We start from the raw sequence: 18,608 nt of genomic DNA, 5'->3' as shown, positions 1-18,608 counted from the left end.
TTTTCCTTTCCCCTTTTTTCGGGATTTGGGGGGGCGCGGGGGGGGTCCGTCCTTCCTCCTCCTCGCTCCCCCCGTCCGTGGCCGGGCAGAGGCGGCAGCGGGACTCGAACCCGCGGCCCCGCGGGAGGCGCCGCGCACAGCCCAGCGCTTCACAGAGCCCAGCGCCTCACAGAGCCCAGCGCCGCACGCCGCCGCGGCCACGCCCCCAGCCAATCCCTGAGCGGCCTGCCCGGCGCGCAGCTCTCTATTGGTTGTTGTGACCGCCCGTCACGCGGCAAGACCCAGTCCCATTGGCTGAGCGGGCCGGAGGGGCGGGGCCGCCCTCCCAGCGGCGGGGGTGGGGCCGCCGCCTCCATCTTGGCGGAGCGGCGCGTTCGGGGGTCCCGGCCCGGAGCGGGGGGGGCGGGCCCGGACTGGACTGGGGTGTCCCGGTCGGACTGGGGAGGGGTCCCGGCCCGGAGCGGGGGGTCCCGGCCCGGAGCGGAGGGGCGGGCCCGGTTTGGGGGGTCCTGGCCCGGATTGGGGGATCCCGGCCCGGACTGGGGGGTCCCGGCTCGGTTTGGGGGGTCCCGACGCAGACTGGGGGGTCCTGGCCTGGACTGGGGGGTTCCCCGTGGGTGCAGCCCCTGCAGGGCAGTGCAGTATTTTGGGGTCCCCGTGGGTGAGCACTTAGAGGGGAGTGCAGGATTTTGGGGTCCCCACGTGTGCAGCCCTTAGAGGGCAGTGCAGGATTTTGGGGTCCCCTTGAGTGCAGCCCTTAGAGTGGAGTGCAGGATTTTGAGGGGGTCCCCGGGGGTGCAGCCCTTGGAGAGCAGTGCAGGATTTTGGGGGATCTCCTTGGGTGCAGCCCCTGCAGGGCAGTGCAGGATTTTTGGGGTCCCTTTGGGTGCAGCCCCTTGAGGGCAGTGCAAGGTTTTGGGGTCCCCTTGGGTGCAGGGCAGAGCAGGATTTTGGGGGGGTTCCCTTGGGTGCAGCCCTTAGAGGGGAGTGCAGGATTTTGGGGTCCCTTTGGGTGCAGCCCTTAGAGGGGAGTGCAGGATTTTGGGGTCCCCTTGGTTGCAAGCAAGTGCAGGATTTTGGGGGGTCCCTTTGAGTGCAGCCCCTGTAGGGCAGTGCAGGATTTTGGGGTCCCAGCCCTTAGAGGGGAGTGCAGGATTTTGGGGTCCCCTTGGCTGCAGCCCTTGGGGTTGCTCTGTAGAACTCGGGGCGCCCCGGGGGTGTTGCCTCTCAGGGGTTTTGGGGTGCCCCCAAGGTGTTCCCTTTGAGGGGGGTTGTTGCTGAGTTTTGGGGTTCATTCATCTGTGATAGTGGGGTTTGGGGGTCCCCAAATTGGTCACTGCAGGAGAGGGTCCTCAAGAGGTTTGGGGAGCTTTGGTACCCCCAGAAATCAGGGGGAAGTGTTGGGGTGCCCTGAGGAGTTCCTGGCTTGGGGTCACACTGAGGAACCCCATTTTTGGGGTGACACTGAAGACCCCGTTTTGGGGTGACCCCGAGGCCCATCGGTTTGGGGGTGACCCCAAGGCCCCCTGGTTTTGGGGGTGACCCCTGCAAGACCCTTTTCAGGGTGACCCCAAGAACCCACGCGTTTGAGAGTGCCCCAAACCTTGCTTTTGCTGTATCCCCGAGACACCCCCATTTTTGAGTACCCCTGACCCCCCCCCCATTTTTGGGGTGACCCTGAGGACCCCCCGTTTTTGGGGGTGACCCGCTGGCCGTTTTCGGGGTGCCTGGGGCCATGGCGTGGGCGCTGAAGCTGCCGCTGGCGGACGAGGTGATCGAGTCGGGGCTGGTGCAGGATTTCGACGCCAGCCTCTCGGGCATCGGGCAGGAGCTCGGCGCTGGTGCCTACAGCATGAGGTACCGGGGACCCCAAAACCCACAGGGCACCCCAGAACTCACAGGGCACCCCGAAACAGGGCACCCCGAAAGATCCCGGGGAAGGCAGGGGCCCTGCAGGGAGTGGGGAGCCTCAAAAGGAGCTGGAGGTTGGAGGTGTCACCTCAGCAGCGGTACCCAAAGAAGAAGGGGACCCTGGAATGTCCAGAGGCACCCCAAAATCTCCATGGATCCCCAAGGGAAACCCCAAAATCTCAGGGGGTCCCCAAAATCCCCAAGGGAAGCCCTGAAATGTCCAAGGGTCCCCAAAATCCCCAAGGGAAACCCTAAAATAACCAGGGGACCCCCAGAATCTCCATGGATCCCCAAAATCCCCAAGGGAAACCCCAAAATCTCTGAAGGTCCCCAAAATCCCCAAGGGAAACCCCAAAATCTCCATGGATCCCCAAGGGAAGCCCCAAAATATCCAGGGGTCCCCAGAATCGCCAAGGGAAACCCTAAAATCTCCATTGGTCCCCACAATCCCCAAGGGAAGCCCCAAAATCTCCGGGGATCCCCAGAATCTCCAGAGGCACCCCAGAATTTTCATGGATCCCCAGAATCCCCAACGGAAACCCCAAAATCCCTCGGGATCCCCAAAATCTCCATGGATCCCCAAAATCCCCATGGGAAACCCCAAAATCTCAGGGTGTCCCCTGAACCCCCAAGGGAAGCCCCAAAATCTCTGGGGGTCCCCAGAATCCTGGCGGTTCCCCAGGATCTCCATGAGGGATCTCAAAATCCCCAGTGGGGACTCCAAAATCTCTGGGGGTCCCCAGAATCTCTGGGGGATCCCAAAATCCCCAGGGGTCCCTAAAATCTCCTGGGGTCCCCAGAATTTTCAGGGGAATCCCAGAATCTCTGGGGGTCCCCAGAACCCTCAAGGGAAACCCCAAAATCTCCGGGGTCCCCAGAATCTCAAGGGGGATCCCAGAATCTCCAGGGGTCCCCAGAACCTCTGAGGGGATCCCAGAATCTCTGGGGGATCCCAAAATCCCCAGGGGTCCCCAAAATCTCCGGGGGTCCCCAGCATGGCAGGGGGTGCCAGGGGTGCGGGAACCCTGACCTGTGCCAGAGTTGGGGCTGGAGTAGGGATGGAGTTGGGAAGGAGTTGGGATGGAGTAGGGATTGAGTAGGGATAGAGTTGGGAAGGAGCTGGGATGGAGTAGGGATAGAGTAGGGATGGAGTTGGGTTGGAGTTGTAATTGGAATTATGGCTGAAGCAATGCACGGAGCTGTTTTTGAGACTGGGATGGGTTCGGGATGGATTTGGGATGGATTTGGGATGGATTTGGGATGGATTTGGAGCTGGGATGCCATTGAGATGGATTTGGGATGGAGCTGGGATGCTGTTGGGATGGATTCAGGATGGATTTGGGATGGATTTGAGGTGCAGTAGGGATAGATTTGGGATGGATTTGGGATGAAGTAAAGATGGATTCAGGATGGATTCGGGATGGATTTGGGGTGCAATAGGGATAGATTTGGGATGCCGTTGCGATGGATTTGGGGTGCAGTAGTGATGGATTCAGGTTGGATTCAGGATGCCATTGGGATGGATTCAGGATGGGTTTGGGATGGATTTGGGATGCCATTGGGATGGATTTGGGATGCAGTAGGGATGGATTCAGGTTGGATTTGGGGTGCAGTAGGGATGGATTCAGGATGGGTTCGGGATGGATTTGGGGTGCAGTAGGGATGGATTTGGGATGCCATTGGAATGGATTTGGGATGCAGTAGGGATGGATTCAGGATGGGTTTGGGGTGCAGTACAGATGGATTTGGGGTGCAGTAGTGATGGATTCAGGTTGGATTCAGGATGGATTTGGGGTACAGTAGGGATGGATTCAGGATGGGTTTGGGATGGATTTGGGGTGCAGTAGGGATGGATTCAGGATGGGTTTGGGGTGCAGTAGGGATGGATTCAGGTTGGATTCAGGATGGATTTGGGGTGCAGTAGGGATGGATTCAGGATGGATTTGGGGTGCAGTAGGGATGGATTCAGGTTGGGTTTGGGGTGCAGTAGGGATGGATTCAGGATGGATTTGGGATGGATTTGGGGTGCAGTAGTGATGGATTCAGGATGGGTTTGGGGTGCAGTAGGGATGGATTCAGGTTGGATTCAGGATGGATTTGGGGTGCAGTAGGGATGGATTCAGGTTGGATTCAGGATGCCATTGGGATGGATTCAGGATGCCATTGGGCCGGAGCTGTGGTTGGAGTAGGGAAGGAGCAGGGCTGGAGTTACAGCTGGAATTGTGGTTGTTGTAGTGGCCAGAGTCAGGATCAGGAGTGCTCACAGGTGTACCCAGGTGTTGACAGGTGTACTCAGATGGCCACAGGTGACAGGTGTGCCTCAGGTGAGCCCCTGAAGCCAGATGTTCAGGGCACACCTGGAGCCCTGGGCTCATGCAGGGTCTGGGGACAGAGCCAGCTTCCAGGTGGGGCTCATCCTCCAGGTACCAGGGTTGGATTGAAGGCATCCCTGACCCCCAGCTCACCTGTCTCAGGTGACTCTCTCCCGTGCTGACAGGTGTACTCAGATGGCCACAGGTGACAGGTGTATTCAGGTGCCACAGGTGAGCCCCTGAAGCCAGATGTTCAGGGCACACCTGGAGCCCTGGGTTCATACAGGGTCTGGAGGCAGAGCCAGGTTCCAGGTGGGGCTCATCCTCCAGGTACCAAGGTTGGATTGAAGGCATCCCTGACCCCCCCCTCCCAGCTCACCTGTCTCAGGTGACTCTCTCCCGTGCTGACAGGTGTATTCAGGTGCCACAGGTGACAGGTGTACTCAGATGGCCACAGGTGACAGGTGTGCCTCAGGTGAGCCCCTGAGGCCAGGCAGGGTACAGAGGCAGAGCCAGGTGGGGCTCATCCTCCAGGTACCAGGGTTGGATTGAAGGAATCCCTGAGCCCCCTTTCCCAGCTCACCTGTCTCAGGTGACTCTCTCCCATGCTGACAGGTGTACTCAGATGGCCACAGGTGAGCCCCTGAAGCCAGATGTTCAGGGCACACCTGGAGCCCTGGGTTCATACAGGGTCTGGAGGCAGAGCCAGGTTCCAGGTGGGGCTCATCCTCCAGGTACCAGGGTTGGATTGAAGGCACCCCTGCCCCCCAGCTCACCTGTCTCAGGTGACTCTCTCCCCTGTCCACAGCGACGTCCTGGCCCTGCCCATCTTCAAGCAGGAGGAGTCCAGCCTGCCCCCCGAGAGCCAGGACAAGCTGCTGCCCTTCCAGTACGTGCTGTGCGCCGCCACCTCGCCCGCCGTCAAGCTGCACGACGAGACCCTCACCTACCTCAACCAAGGTGAGCCACACCTGTCCTGCACAGGTGCCTTGGAGCAGGATGGCTGGGGGTTCTGCCTGTGGAAGGTGTTGTTTTGTTGTTTGCCCCCGGGAATTGCTGAGTTTTGGGGTGGTCCTGTTGGGAAATGGGAGGGGGCAGTGCCTGCACCTGGATGTGCTTGGCCCAGGTGGAGCAGGAGTCACCTGGGGGGTACTGGAGGGTGGTAACAGGGGTGTGTCCAGGTGTGCAGGGGGTGTGTTAGGTGTATCTGTACAGGTGTGTGCAGGGTGTGTGTAAGGTGTAACTGTACAGGCGTGTGCAGAGGATTACAGGTGTGTGCAAGGTGGTTACAGGTGTGCAAGGTGGTTACAGGTGTGTGTAAGGTGTATCTGTACAGGTGTGTGCAGGGTGGATACAGGTGTGTGTAAGGTTTATCTGTATAGGTGTATGGAGGGTGGATACAGGTGTGTGGAGGGTATATCTGTACACGTGTGTGCAGACATGTGTGCAGAGGATTACAGGTGTGTGTAAGGTGTATACAGAGGATTACAGGTGTGTGTGAGGTGTCTCTGTACAGGTGTGTGCAGGGTGGTTACAGGTGTGTGTAAGGTGGATCTGTACAGGTGTGTGCAGGGTGGTTACAGGTGTGTGTGAGGTGTATCCATACAGGTGTGTGTAAGGTTTATCTGTATAGGTGTATGGAGCGTGGATACAGGTGTGTGGAGGGTATATCTGTACACGTGTGTGCAGACATGTGTGCAGAGGATTACAGGTGTGTGTAAGGTGTAACTGTACAGGCGTGTGCAGAAGATTACAGGTGTATGCAAGGTGGTTACAGGTGTACAAGGTGGTTACAGGTGTGTGCAGGGTGGATACAGGTGTGTGGAGGGTGTATCTGTACACGTGTGTGCAGAGGATTACAGGTGTGTGTAAGGTGGATCTGTACAAGTGTGTGCAGGGTGGTTACAGGTGTGTGTGAGGTGTATCCATACAGGTGTGTGTAAGGTGTCTCTGTACAGGTGTGTATGAGGTGTATGCAGAGGATTCCAGGTGTGTGTGAGGTGTATGCAGAGGGTTCCAGGTGTGTGTAAGGTGTCTCTGTACAGGTGTGTGCAGGGTGGTTACAGGTGTGTGTGAGGTGTATTCATACAGGTGTGTGTAAGGTGGATCTGTACAGGTGTGTGCAGAGGGTTACAGGTGTGTGTGAGGTGTATCCGTACAGGTGTGTGTAAGGTGTATGCAGAGGGTTCCAGGTGTGTGTAAGGTGGATCTGTACAGGTGTGTGCAGGGTGGTTACAGGTGTGTGTGAGGTGTATGCAGAGGGTTCCAGGTGTGTGTAAGGTGTCTCTGTACAGGTCAGTGCTGGGCAGCTCTGCAGGATGGCAGTTACAGGTTCAGGTATACCTGCTGCTTTCAGGTACCACTGGAAGGTCTGGGTTGGTGGGACCCCAAATGAACGAGGAGCTCAGGTGACAGGTACAGGTGACAGAAACGCTCAGGTGCCCTCCTGCCCCCAGGTCAGTCCTACGAGATCCGGATGTTGGACAACAGGAAACTCGGGGAGCTGCCTGAGATCAACGGGAAGCTGGTCAAGGTGAGCAGAGAGCTCAGGTACCCCTGGCCAGGTGTGCCCATGCCAGCCAGGTGACCTCCAGGGCCCTGCAGCTGGGTGTGCTGGGAGATTCACCTGTTCGGGGGAGGAGGGTGGTTCCCTTTGCCCCTTTTTGGCACAGGGAGGGGCTGCACACCTGGCCAGGTGTGGCAGGGCAGCTCCAGGTGATGTTCCCCCTTCCCCAGAGCATCTTCCGGGTGGTTTTCCACGACCGGCGGCTGCAGTACACGGAGCACCAGCAGCTGGAGGGCTGGAGGTGGAACAGGCCTGGCGACAGGATCCTGGACATAGGTGAGTCTCACCTGGCTGGGGCAGCTGGCAGGTCCCAGGTGGGCCTCACCTGTCCCCCCCTCCCCTGCAGATATCCCGATGTCCGTGGGGATCATCGACCCCCGCGCGAACCCCACACAGCTCAACACCGTGGAGTTCCTGTGGGACCCCTCCAAGAGGACCTCGGTCTTCATCCAGGTGAGGACAGGTGGGCACTGACCTGCATCCAGGTGAGGACAGGTGGGCTCTGTCCTGCATCCAGGTGAGGTACATGTGGGCACACTGCCTCACATCCAGGTGAGGACAGGTGGGCTATGTCCCACATCCAGGTGAGGGTGGGCTCTGTTCCACACCCAGGTGAGAACAGGTGGGCACTGACCTGCATCCAGGTGAGGGACAGGTGGGCACACTGCCTCACATCCAGGTGACAGACAGGTGGGATCTGTCCCTTATCCAGGTGAGGGGCAGGTGGGCAGTGCCTCACATCGAGGTGGGCACTGCATCACATCCAGGTGAGGGTCAGGTGGGCTCTGTCCCTTATCCAGGTGAGGGACAGGTGGGCAGTGCCTCACATCCAGGTGGGCTCTGTCCTGCATCCAGGTAAGGGACAGGTGGGCTCTGTCCCACACCCAGGTAAGGCACAGGTGGGCTCTGTCCCACAGCCAGGTGAGGCCCAGCTGGGCCCTGTCCCACAGCCAGGTGGGGCCCAGCTGGGCTCTGTCCTATATCCTGGTGGGCTCTGTCTCACAGCCAGGTGGGCTCTGTCCCACACCCAGGTGAGGCCCAGCTGGGCTCTGTCCTATATCCAGGTGGGCTCTGTCCCACAGGTGAGGCCCAGCTGGGCTCTGTCCCTCGCTGGCAGCCGCACAGGAGGCTCACCTGTCCGCAGGTGCACTGCATCAGCACGGAGTTCACGCTGCGCAAGCACGGCGGCGAGAAGGGCGTTCCCTTCCGCGTGCAGATCGACACCTTCCGGGAGAACGAGAGCGGCGAGTACACCGAGCACCTGCACTCCGCCAGCTGCCAGATCAAGGTCTTCAAGGTACCTGAGCTCCCACCTGGGCCCACCTGGGGCTCTGTCCCGCTTTGTACCGGTGCCTCTGAAACCTCCCACCTTCAGGAATAACCGCCCCAGCCAGTGATGCAGGTGATGCAGGTGGTGCAGGTGATGCAGGGTACAGGTGATGTAGGTGGTGTAGGTGCTGCAGGTGATGTAGGTGCTGCAGGTGCTGCAGGTGACGCAGGTACTGCAGGTGGTGCAGGTGGTGTAGGTGACGCAGGTGATGCAAGTGATGCTGGTGGTGCAGGGTTCAGGTGATGTAGGTGGTGCAGGTGCTGCAGGTGACGCAGGTGGTGCAGATGTTGCAGGTGGTGCAGGTGGTGTGGGTGATGCAGGTGGTGCAGGTGTTGTAGGTGCTGCAGGTGATGCAGGGAGTGCAGGTGATGCAGGTGGTGCAGGTGATGCAGGTGATGCAGGTGGTGCAGGTGATGCAGGTGGTGCAGGTGATGCAGGCGGTGCAGGCGGTGCAGACGATGCAGGTGCTGCAAGCGGTGCAGGCGGTGCAGGTGATGCAGGCGGTGCAGATGATGCCGGTGATGCAGGTGATGCAGGTGCTGCAGGTAAGGGAGGGGTTGTTCCCGCTCTGGTCACACCTTGGGGTGCCCGTGACTCCATCCCACCTGCAACACCCCCAAAATCTCACCTTGACTCCTCTTTTCTCACCTGTTCACCTTGGGGGGGTCAACGGGGTTTGGGGTCCTGCTCTGCCCTCCCCTGGTCCACCTGGGCCAAATTCCTTCACCTGTGAGTGCAGGTACAGCCGAGTTCAAGGGAATTTCTGCAGGGATCTACCAAAGGGAACACCTGGATACCTGTGGAGGTTCCACACTGTACTTCCAGTGGGATTTGAGTTACAGGTGTGTTCAGGTGGTTACAGGTGTCTGCAGAGAGGTTACAGATGTACTCAGAGTTATAGGTGTGTACAATGCAGCTACAGGTGTGTTTGGGTAGTTACAGGTGTATTCAGGTGGTTATAGGTGTCTCCAGGTGATTACAGGTTTGTTCAGGGAGTTACAGGAGTCTCCAGGTTGTTACAGGTGTGTTCAGGGAGTTACAGATATCTCCAGGTGGCTACAGGTATTTCCAGATGGTTACAGGTGTATTCAGGTAGTTACAGGTGTATTCAGGGGGTTACAGATGTCTCTAGGTTTTACAGGTGTGTTCAGGGGGTTACAGGTGTCTGCAGAGAGGATTCAGATGTACTCAGGGGGTTATAGGTGTGTACAAAGTGGCTACAGGAGTATTCAGATGGTTTCAGGTATCTCCAGGTGATTACAGATGTCTCCAGGTAGTTACAGGTGTGTTCAGGGGGTTACAGGTGTGTTCAGGTGTCTCCAGGTGTGTTCAGGTGTCTCCAGGTGGTCACACCCCGTCCCTGCAGACGCCCTCAGGACAAGCTTCTCCCCAGACTCCCTTTTCCCTGTGCCAAGCACCAGGAGGGCTGAGTCACCTGTGCCACCTGAGCCACCTGTGGGTGTCCCCACACCTGTACCACCTGTGCCACCTGTGAGTGTCCCCCACACCTGTGCCACCTCTGGGTGTGCCCACACCTGTACCACCTGTGCCACCTGTGGGTGTCCCCCACACCTGTGTCACCTGTGTCACCTGTGGATGTCCCCACACCTGTGTCACCTGTATGTGTCCCCCCCACCTGTGTCACCTGTATGTGTCCCCCACACCTGTGCCACCTGTGGGTGTCCCCACACATGTGTCACCTGTGGGTGTGCCCCACACCTGTGTCACCTGTGCCACCTGTGGGTGTCCCCCACACCTGTGTCACCTGTATGTGTCCCCCACACATGTGTCACCTGTGGGTGTGCCCCACACCTGTACCACCTGTGCCACCTGCGGGTGTCCCCACACCTGTACCACCTGTGGGTGTCCCCACACCTGTGTCACCTGTGGGTGTCCCCCACACCTGTGCCACCTGTGGGTGTCCCTGGCAGCCCAAAGGAGCCGACCGGAAGCAGAAAACCGACCGGGAGAAGATGGAGAAGCGAACGCCGCACGAGAAGGAGAAGTACCAGCCCTCCTACGAGACCACCATCCTGACCGAGGTGAGCCCACCTGCCCCACCTGCCCCACCTGCCCCACCTGCCCCACCTGACTGCAGGGAGCCGGGCTGTGCTGCTCATGCCAGAGCTCGGCTCAAGGTGTTCCTACCTGCCAGGCAGAACTGGGGCAGAGGAGGTGATTTGCACCTGCAGAAGGGCTTTGGGGACATTATTGACCTGAGCTGGGCAGGTGTGTGCAAGGCCAGGTTTGTGTGAGTCCAGGTGTGTGCAGGGCCAGGTGTGTGCGAGTCCAGGTGTGTGAGGTTGAAGGTGTGTGTAAGGCAAGGTGTGTGCAAGGCCAGATGTGTGGGGTTGGAGCTGTGTGTGGCTCCAGGTGTGTGCAGATGTGTGTGTGCATTGCAGCTGTGAGCAGGTGCAGTCCCAGGTGTGTGCAGGGCCAGGTGTGTGCATGGTTCCAGGTGTATGTGGGTGTGTGTGGGGGATTTGGATGTGTGTGTGCAGGTCCAGGTGTGTGCAGGTCCAGGTGTGTGCAGATGTGTGTGTGCAGTGCAGCTGTGAGCAGGTGCAGTCCTAGGTGTGTGTGCAGGTGCAGTCCCAGGTGTGTTCAGGTGTGTACAGGTGTAGCCCAGGTGTGTTCAGGTGTGTGCAGGTGCAGTCCCAGGTGTGTGCAGGTGTGTACAGGTGCAGTCCCAGGTGTGTGCAGGTGCAGTCCCAGGTGTGTTCAGGTGTGTGTGCAGGTGCAGTCCCAGGTGTGTTCAGGTGTATCCCAGGTGTGTGCAGGTGTGTACAGGTGTAGCCCAGGTGTGTTCAGGTGTGTGCAGGTGCAGTCCCAGGTGTGTTCAGGTGCAGTCCCAGGTGTGTTCAGGTGTGTACAGGTGTATCCCAGGTGTGTACAGGTGTAGCCCAGGTGTGTGCAGGTGCAGGTGCAGTCCCAGGTGCCCCTGGGCTCACCTGGCGTGCCCGCAGTGCTCGCCCTGGCCCGAGGTCACCTACGTGCCCAACGCGCCCTCGCCCGGCTTCAACAGCTCCCACAGCAGCTTCTCCATCGGGGACGGGTGAGCGCTGGGACTGGGAATGCTGGGAGTGCTGGGAATGCTGGGAATGCTGGGAGTGCTGGGAATGCTGGGAGTGCTGGGAATGCTGGAACTGGGAATGGTGGGAGCGCTGGAACTGGGAATGGTGGGAGCGCTGGGAATGCTGGGAGTGCTGGGAGTGCTGGGAATGCTGGGAATGCTGGAACTGGGAATGGTGGGAGCACTGGAACTGGGAGTGCTGGGAATGCTGAGAGTGCTGGGAGTGCTGGGAATGCTGGAACTGGGAATGCTGGGAGTGCTTGGGAGTGCCAGACTGGGAGCACTGGGAGTGCTGGGAATTGGGAGTGGGAGTGCTGGAACTGGGAGTGCTGGGAGCTGGGGGTGGGTCAGACTGGGGCGAGGGTGGCACCAGTGACACCCCAGTGACACCGGTGCCATCCCAGTGCCATCCCAGTGACACCAGTGACACCCCAGTGACATCCCTGTATCATCTCTCTGTCATCCCAGTAGCCCCAGTGCCATCCCATTATCACCCCTGTGCCACACCAGTGACCCCAGTGCCATCACAGTGTCCCCCTGTCCCAGTATCCCCAATGACCCGTGTCCCTCTGTCCCCCTGTCCCAGCATCCCCAGTGTCCCTCTGTCCCAGTGTCCCCAGTGACCCCTGTCCCTCTGTCCCCGTGTCCCTCTGTCCCCGTGTCCCCAGTATCCCTCTGTCCCCGTGTCCCTCTGTCCGCCTGTCCCAGTGACCTGTGTCCCTCTGTCCCCGTGTCCCCCTGTCCCAGTGTCCCCAATGACCTGTGTCCCCAGTGCCTCCTGTCCCTCTGTCCCTCTGTCCCCGTGTCCCCAGTGTCCCTCTGTCCCAGTGTCCCCAGTGTCCCTCTGTCCCCCTGTCCCAGTGACCCATGTCCCTCTGTCCCCGTGTCCCCAGTGTCCCTCTGTCCCCATGTCCCCAGTGTCCCTCTGTCCCCGTGTCCCAGTGTCCCCAGTGTCCCTCTGTCCCTGTGTCCCTCTGTCCCTGTGTCCCTCTGTCCCCCTGTCCCAGTGTCCCCAGTGTCCCTCTGTCCCCGTGTCCCCAGTGTCCCCCTGTCCCAGTGACCCGTGTCCCTCTGTCCCCAGCAGCGGGTCCCCAAGCCACCAGCCCGACCCCCCGGCGCCCCTGGCTGATGTAAGTACCTGCCCAGGTACCTGCCCAGGTACACCTGGGGCTTCCACAGGGGACCCTGGGGTCACCTGCAGACACCTGGGAGACCCCACTGTCCCCACCTGGGGGGGAATTCCCACCTGTGCCAGCCCACCCTGAGCTCACCTGAGCTCACCTGAGCCTGAGCAGAAACGCTTCCCCATCACCTGGAGGCATTTCCAGGTCACTTCTGAGGTCCTCATCTCATCCCCCCTGCTCAGGGGTTCATTTCCCACCTGTGCTGGCCCACCCTGAGCTCACCTGTGTCCTACATCCAGGTGAGGCACAGGTGGGCTCTGTTCCACACCCAGGTGAGGGACAGGTGGGCCCTGTGGGAAGAAACGCTTCCACATCACCTGGAGACATTTCCAGGTCACCTGAGGACCTCACCTCCTTCCACCTATGCTTACCTGAGCTCACCTGTACCTCAGTAGAAACATTTCCACGTCACCTGGAGGCATGTCCAGGTCCCACCTGCTCAGGGGCTCAATTCCCACCTGTGCTGGCCCACCCTGAGTTCACCTGAGCTCACCTGTGCCACAGCACTTCCGCATTTCCAGGTCACCTCTGAGGTCATCACCTCATCCCCCCTGCTCAGGGGTTCATTGCCCACCCATGCTGGCCCACCCTGAGCTCACCTGTGCCCCTGAGCTGGCCAGGCAGGTCACCTGGCAGCACCTGTGTCTCCCCAGACGCTGCTGCCCACCTGGAGCCCGCAGGAGGCTCAGCAGTGGCTGCACCGCAACCGCTTCTCCACCTTCTCACGGCTCTTCAGGAACTTCTCAGGTGAGTTCTGCCCTCACCTGGCCTGGGTCACCTCAGCTGGACAGGGTCACCTCACCTGGTCTGGGTCACTTCCCCTCACCTGGGCCAGGTCACCCCATCTCACCTGGGCCAGGTCACCTCAACATTTGGGGTGAATTTAGGGTGATTTTGAGGTGAATCTGGGGTAAATCTAGGGTGACTCTGGGTGAATTTGGGTGAATTTTGGGGTGAATCTGGGTGAATTTAGGGCAAATTTGGGGTGAATTTTAGGGTGAATCTGGAGTGACTCTGGGGTGAATTTGAGACGAATTTGGGGTGAATTTTGGGGTGAATTTTGGGGTCAATCTGGGTGAATTTGGGGTGACTCTGGGGTGAATTTTTGGATTAATTTGGGGGTGAATTTTGGGGTGACTCTGGGTGAATTTGGGGCTTTTCCCAGGGGCAGACCTGCTGAAGCTGACACGGGAGGACGTGATCCAGATCTGCGGCCCCGCCGACGGCATCCGGCTCTTCAACGCCCTCAAGGGCAGGTGGGGCTCACCTGGGGGGGTCAGGACTCACCTGGGGGGGGGTGGGGTCATCTGGGGGGGCTGGGACTCACCTGGCCCAGCTTTTTCCCATCTGAGTGAGGAATTCAGAGGAACTTTGGGGAAAGAGGTTCAGGTTGGAGAGAGGAATTGGGGATTAGGGATTAGGAATTAAGAATTGGGGATTAGGAATTAAGGGATGGGAATTGGGAATTAGGGATTAGGGATTGGGAATTGGAAATTAGAGATTAGGAATTACGAATTGGGAATTGGAAATTAGGGATTCTTTGAGTTTGAGGCCCCAGGCCAGGAGCTCCTGCTGCTCCAGGTGCTGTCTCCACCTGGGACCTGCCCAGAAGGTTCCCAAAGGGGGTGGATGTTCCTCACACCGTGCCTGAAAAAATCAGGGGTTGGACACACCTGGAGCATTTTGGGAGGCTGAGAGGGACAGAGGGCCCAGGTGGGAATTGCCAGGTGGGAATTCCAGAGGAGCATAATGAGACACCTGAGAGGGACAGGGGAGCTCCTCAGGTGGGAATTGCAGGGAAGGCTGGCCAGGGCCACCGAGGGGACACCTGGAGCTCAGGGGGGTGGGATGGGCTCATCCAGCCCCCCCTGGGGACACCTGGCCCAGGGGGAGGGGCTGGGCAGGGGCAGCCCCAGGTGACCCTCACCTGTCCCAGGATGGTGCGGCCCCGCCTGACCATCTACGTGTGCCAGGAGTCGCAGCAGGTGAGGGAGCCCCAGCACGAGCACGAGGACGGTGATGGAGGCAGCGGCACCTTCTTTGGTGAGTGGGGGCAGGGGAGACACCTGGGGGGTGGGAACTCACCTGGGGGAGCTGGGAGCACACCTGGAGGGGTGGGAACTCACCTGGGGGAGCTGGGAACACACCTGGAGGGGTGGGAGCTCACCTGGGGGGCTTGGACTCACCTGGGGGGCAGAACTCACCTGGGGGGGTGGGAGGGGCTGGGAGGGGCTGGAACTCACCTGGAGGTGGGGGAGTGGCTGGTTCCCAGCATTCCCGTCCTGCTGGGGACAAACTCACCTGGACAGTGCAGGTACTGCTGCCCAGGGACACTGGGGGGTTGTGGGGCCAGGCAGGACACGGTGACAGGGAGGACACAGGTGACAGGACAGGGGTGACATGGCACAGGTGACATGACACCCCTGTCCGTGAAAGGACAGGAGTGACAACCAGGTCATGAGTGCCAGGCAGGGCACAGGTGACAGGGCACAGGTGCCAGGCAGGACATGGTGCCAGGCAGGTCACAGCACCAGGCACCTGTGACAGGTGACAGGCAGGCCCCTGTCCTGAGCAGAGCTGTGCCCAGCCCAGGTGGCTGTGCTGGCACACCTGGGCAGGTGTCAGGTGTGCTGTGCCCGCAGTGTACCACGCCCTGTACCTGGAGGAGCTGGCACAGCTGGTGTGGGTGACAGACAGGACAGAAGGGACACAGGGGACAGGCAGGTCCCTGTTAGGAGCAGAGCGGTGGCCATGGTGGCACACCTGGCAGGTGTGGCTGTGCTATGCTGGCACACCTGGGCACACCTGGCAGGTGTGGCTGTGCTGGCACACCTGGGCACACCTGGGCTCACCTGGCAGGTGTGGCTGTGCTGGCACACTGGGCACACCTGGCAGGTGTGGCTGTGCTGGCACACCTGGGCACACCTGGGCTCACCTGGCAGGTGTGGCTGTGGCTGTGCTGGCACACCTGGGCACACCTGGGCTCACCTGGCAGCTGTGCCCGCAGTGTACCACGCCGTGTACCTGGAGGAGCTGACGGCGGCCGAGCTGGCAGAGAAGCTGGCGCAGCTGTTCCGGGTGCCCGCCCAGCACATCCAGCACATCTACAAACAGGGCCCCACGGGCATCCACGTGCTGGTCAGCGACCAGGTAACCTCACCTGCCCCAGGGAATGCCCACCTGCCCCAGGGAACCCCTACCTGCCCCAGGTAACCTCACCTGCCCCAGGCAATGCCCACCTGCCCCAGGTAACCTCACCTGCCCCAGGTAACCACACCTGCCCCAGGGAATGCCCCCCTGCCCCAGGGAATGCCCACCTGCCCCAGGTAACCTCACCTGCCCCAGGGAATGTCCCCCTGCCCCAGGTAACCTCACCTGCCCCAGGTAACCACACCTGCCCCAGGTAACCACACCTGCCCCAGGTAATGCCCCCCCTGCCCCAGGTAATGCCCACCTGCCCCAGGGAACCCCTACCTGCCCCAGGTAATGCCCACCTGCCCCAGGGAACCCCTACCTGCCCAAGGTAATGCCCCCTGCCCCAGGGCACACCTGGCAGCAACCAGGTAACTCCCACCTGCCCCACAAGCACACCTGGCAGTGCCAGCCTATGCCCCCCTGCCCCAGGGCACACCTGGGGTCACTCTGGGGGCAGCATCACCTGGGCAGGTGCTGGGAAGGGCCCAAATAAATGAATGAAATATTTCTGGTGGGTGCTGCCAAAGCTCCCACCTGAGCTCCCACCTGGGCACCTCCCGCCCTTTGGAACCCGAATTCTTCCCCAAAAAAAAAGCCCTAAATTGGTGCTGTTTGGGGCTTTTTCCAGATGATCCAGAACTTCCAGGATGAATCCTGCTTCGTCCTGGACACCCTGAAAGGTGTGTGAGTACCTGGGCTCTGTGTTTGGGCCACACCTGGATCACACCAGCCCCTCCCACCTTCCCTCACCTGTCCTGGGCTTCCTTTGCAGCCGAAACCAACGACAGCTACCACATCATCCTGAAATAGGGGCCAGGTGAGGGACAGGTGAGGAGCACCTGCAGCCTCTCAGCACACCTGGACACCCTCCACTCCCAGCATGAGGACACAGCAGAGATTTGGGAACCCCCAGGTGTGGTCACCTGGCCACCCTCCTTGAAAAGAGCACCTGGACACCTTCTGGAGAGCCCCCAGGTGTGGTCACCTGGCCACCCCCCTTGAAAGGAACACCTGGAAACCCTTTGGAGACCCCCCAGGTGTGGTTACCTGGCCATCCCCCATCAAAAGGAACACCTGGAAAGCCTTTGGAGACCCCCGCAGGTGTGGTCACCTGGCCACCACCCTCAAAAGGAACACCTGGAAAGCCTCTGGAGACCCCCAGGTGTTGTTACCTGGCCATCCACTGTCAAAAGGAGCACCTGGACACCTTCTGGAGAGTCCCCAGGTGTGCTCACCTGGCCACCCTCCCTCAAAAGGAACACCTGGAAAGCCTTTGGAGACCCTCAGGTGTGGTCACCTGGCCACCACCCTCAAAAGGAACACCTGGAAAGCCTCTGGAGACCCTCAGGTGTTGTTACCTGGCCACCACCCTCAAAAGGAGCACCTGGAAACCCTTTGGAGACCTCCCAGGTGTTGTTACCCGGCCATCCCCCGTCAAAAGGAACACCTGGAGAGCCCCCAGGTGTGGTCACCTGGCCACCTCCCCTTGCAGGGAACACCTGGAAACCCTTTGGAGACCCCCAGGTGTTGTTACCTGGCCACCACCCTTGAAAGGAACACCTGGAAATGCTTTGGAGACCCCCCCCAGGTGTGGTCACCTGGCCACCCTCCCTCAAAAGGAACACCTGGAGACCCCCAGGTGTGGTCACCCCCCTCCCAGGGAACACCTGGAGACCCCCCCAGGTGTGGTCACCTGGCAGCCCTGCCCACAGGTGACTCCTGGCATGGACAGGATGCTCCAGTGCTGCAGCTCTGGGGCACCAGGTGTGCACCCACCTGGGGACAGGTGTTGCCTCCAGGTGGGTGCAGGTGTGAAGTGATCTCATAAGGTCATCAAGAATTCCAGATCCAGATTTAATTATGGAAAATTGGGAGAGAAAGGAATAACTCGGGGGGGGGGGGGGGGGGGGGGGGGAGGGGAGATTGCTGGGTATTTTTGGGGAGAAAAGCAAAGATTTGGGGAGAAAAGCAAAGATTTGGCTTTTTCTGCTGGAGATGTGAAGTGATTGAAGCGGCTCTGGGCAGGTGCCCAGGTGAGGGATCTGCCCTGGGGTGGGAGGTTGATCCCCAGATCCCTCACACCTGGATGCTCCAGGTAATACCAACCTCAGCCCATCGGGTGTTTCAGGCAAAAACAAACAGGAAAAAAGACAATAAAACCCAAGGATTTGATTGAAATAAAGCCAGGGTGGGGTCCAGGTGTGGCAGGTCCTGGCTCAGGTGACACCTGTGACAGTCTGGCCAGTGCAGGGGGGCAGCACCACCCCAGCACTGAGTAGCACCTCCAGAATCACCCCAAACATCTCCCCAAAACCATCCCCGGGACCACACAAAAATCACTCAACACCACTCCCAAAGAAATCCCCAAAATCACCCCCAAACCACCCCAAAATCACCTCCAAAAATCCCCCAAGACCACACAAAAATCACTCAAAACCACTCCCAAGAAATGGCCAAAATCAGCCCCAAACCACCCCAAAATCACCCCCAAACCACCCCAAAATCACCTCCAAAATTCTGCCAAATCGCCTCAGGATAGCCCCAAAATCACCTTGAAATATCCCTGAATCTTCTCCCCTAAATTACCCCCTCACCACCCAAAATTACCCAAAAATCATCCACAGATCGCCCCAAATCCCCCCAAATTCATTCCCAAATTCCCCGAAATTCATCCCCAAATTACCTCAAATTCATCCCCAAATTCCCCAAAATTCATCCCCAAATTACCAAAAATTCATCCCCAAATTCCCCAAAATTCATCCCCAAATTACCTCAAATTCATCCCCAAATCCCCCCAAATTCATCCCCAAATCCCCCCAAATTCATCCCCAAATTACCCCAAATTCATCCCCAAATTACCTCAAATTCATCCCCAAATCCCCCCAAATTCATCCCCAAATTACCTCAAATTCATCCCCAAATCCTCCCAAATTCATCCCCAAATTACCTCAAATTCATCCCCAAATTCATCCCCAAATGCCCCCAAATCCCCCCAAATTCATTCCCAAATCCCCCCATTTCTTCCCCAAATGCCCCC

General features: G+C 59.2%; 1 protein-coding gene across 3 annotated transcripts; it reads left to right on the top strand.

Moving 5' to 3' along the window:
* Window positions 1-565: 565 nt before the first annotated feature.
* On the top strand, window positions 566-17,485 carry TFCP2 (transcription factor CP2). Of its 3 annotated transcripts, XR_004981738.2 has the most exons (16): window positions 566-1,857; window positions 5,032-5,183; window positions 6,680-6,756; window positions 6,960-7,065; window positions 7,136-7,242; window positions 7,934-8,086; window positions 10,051-10,161; window positions 11,086-11,174; window positions 12,274-12,322; window positions 13,030-13,123; window positions 13,542-13,632; window positions 14,313-14,419; window positions 15,384-15,526; window positions 16,200-16,251; window positions 16,344-16,608; window positions 16,673-17,485. XR_004981738.2 is itself a non-coding variant. In XM_036399789.2 (15 exons), the coding sequence occupies exons 1-15, from the start codon at window positions 1,736-1,738 to the stop codon at window positions 16,379-16,381; spliced, it is 1,488 nt and encodes a 495-aa protein (XP_036255682.1). In that variant the 5' UTR covers window positions 566-1,735; the 3' UTR covers window positions 16,382-17,485. The 3 variants fall into 3 exon arrangements, 2 of the variants coding, with proteins under 2 accessions (XP_036255682.1, XP_036255681.1); XM_036399789.2 differs by having other exon boundaries at window positions 12,277-12,322; window positions 16,344-17,485; XM_036399788.2 differs by having other exon boundaries at window positions 16,344-17,485.
* The last annotated feature ends 1,123 nt before the right edge of the window (window positions 17,486-18,608 follow it).

Source organism: Molothrus ater, chromosome 30, assembly GCF_012460135.2.
Source record: "Molothrus ater isolate BHLD 08-10-18 breed brown headed cowbird chromosome 30, BPBGC_Mater_1.1, whole genome shotgun sequence".
Classification (NCBI taxonomy): Eukaryota; Metazoa; Chordata; class Aves; order Passeriformes; family Icteridae; genus Molothrus; species Molothrus ater.
Note: the sequence above shows the minus strand (reverse complement) of the source record. Positions and strands in the feature narration are given on the sequence as shown.

Coding starts and splice junctions, on each gene's coding strand:
- TFCP2 (XM_036399788.2), top strand. CDS start 1,736: ATGGCGTGGGCGCTGAAGCTGCCGCTGGCGGACGAGGTGATCGAGTCG. Junction 7,243..7,933: donor GGACCTCGGTCTTCATCCAG/GTGAGGACAGGT, acceptor ACCTGTCCGCAG/GTGCACTGCATCAGCACGGA. Junction 11,175..12,273: donor AGCTTCTCCATCGGGGACGG/GTGAGCGCTGGG, acceptor CTCTGTCCCCAG/CAGCGGGTCCCCAAGCCACC.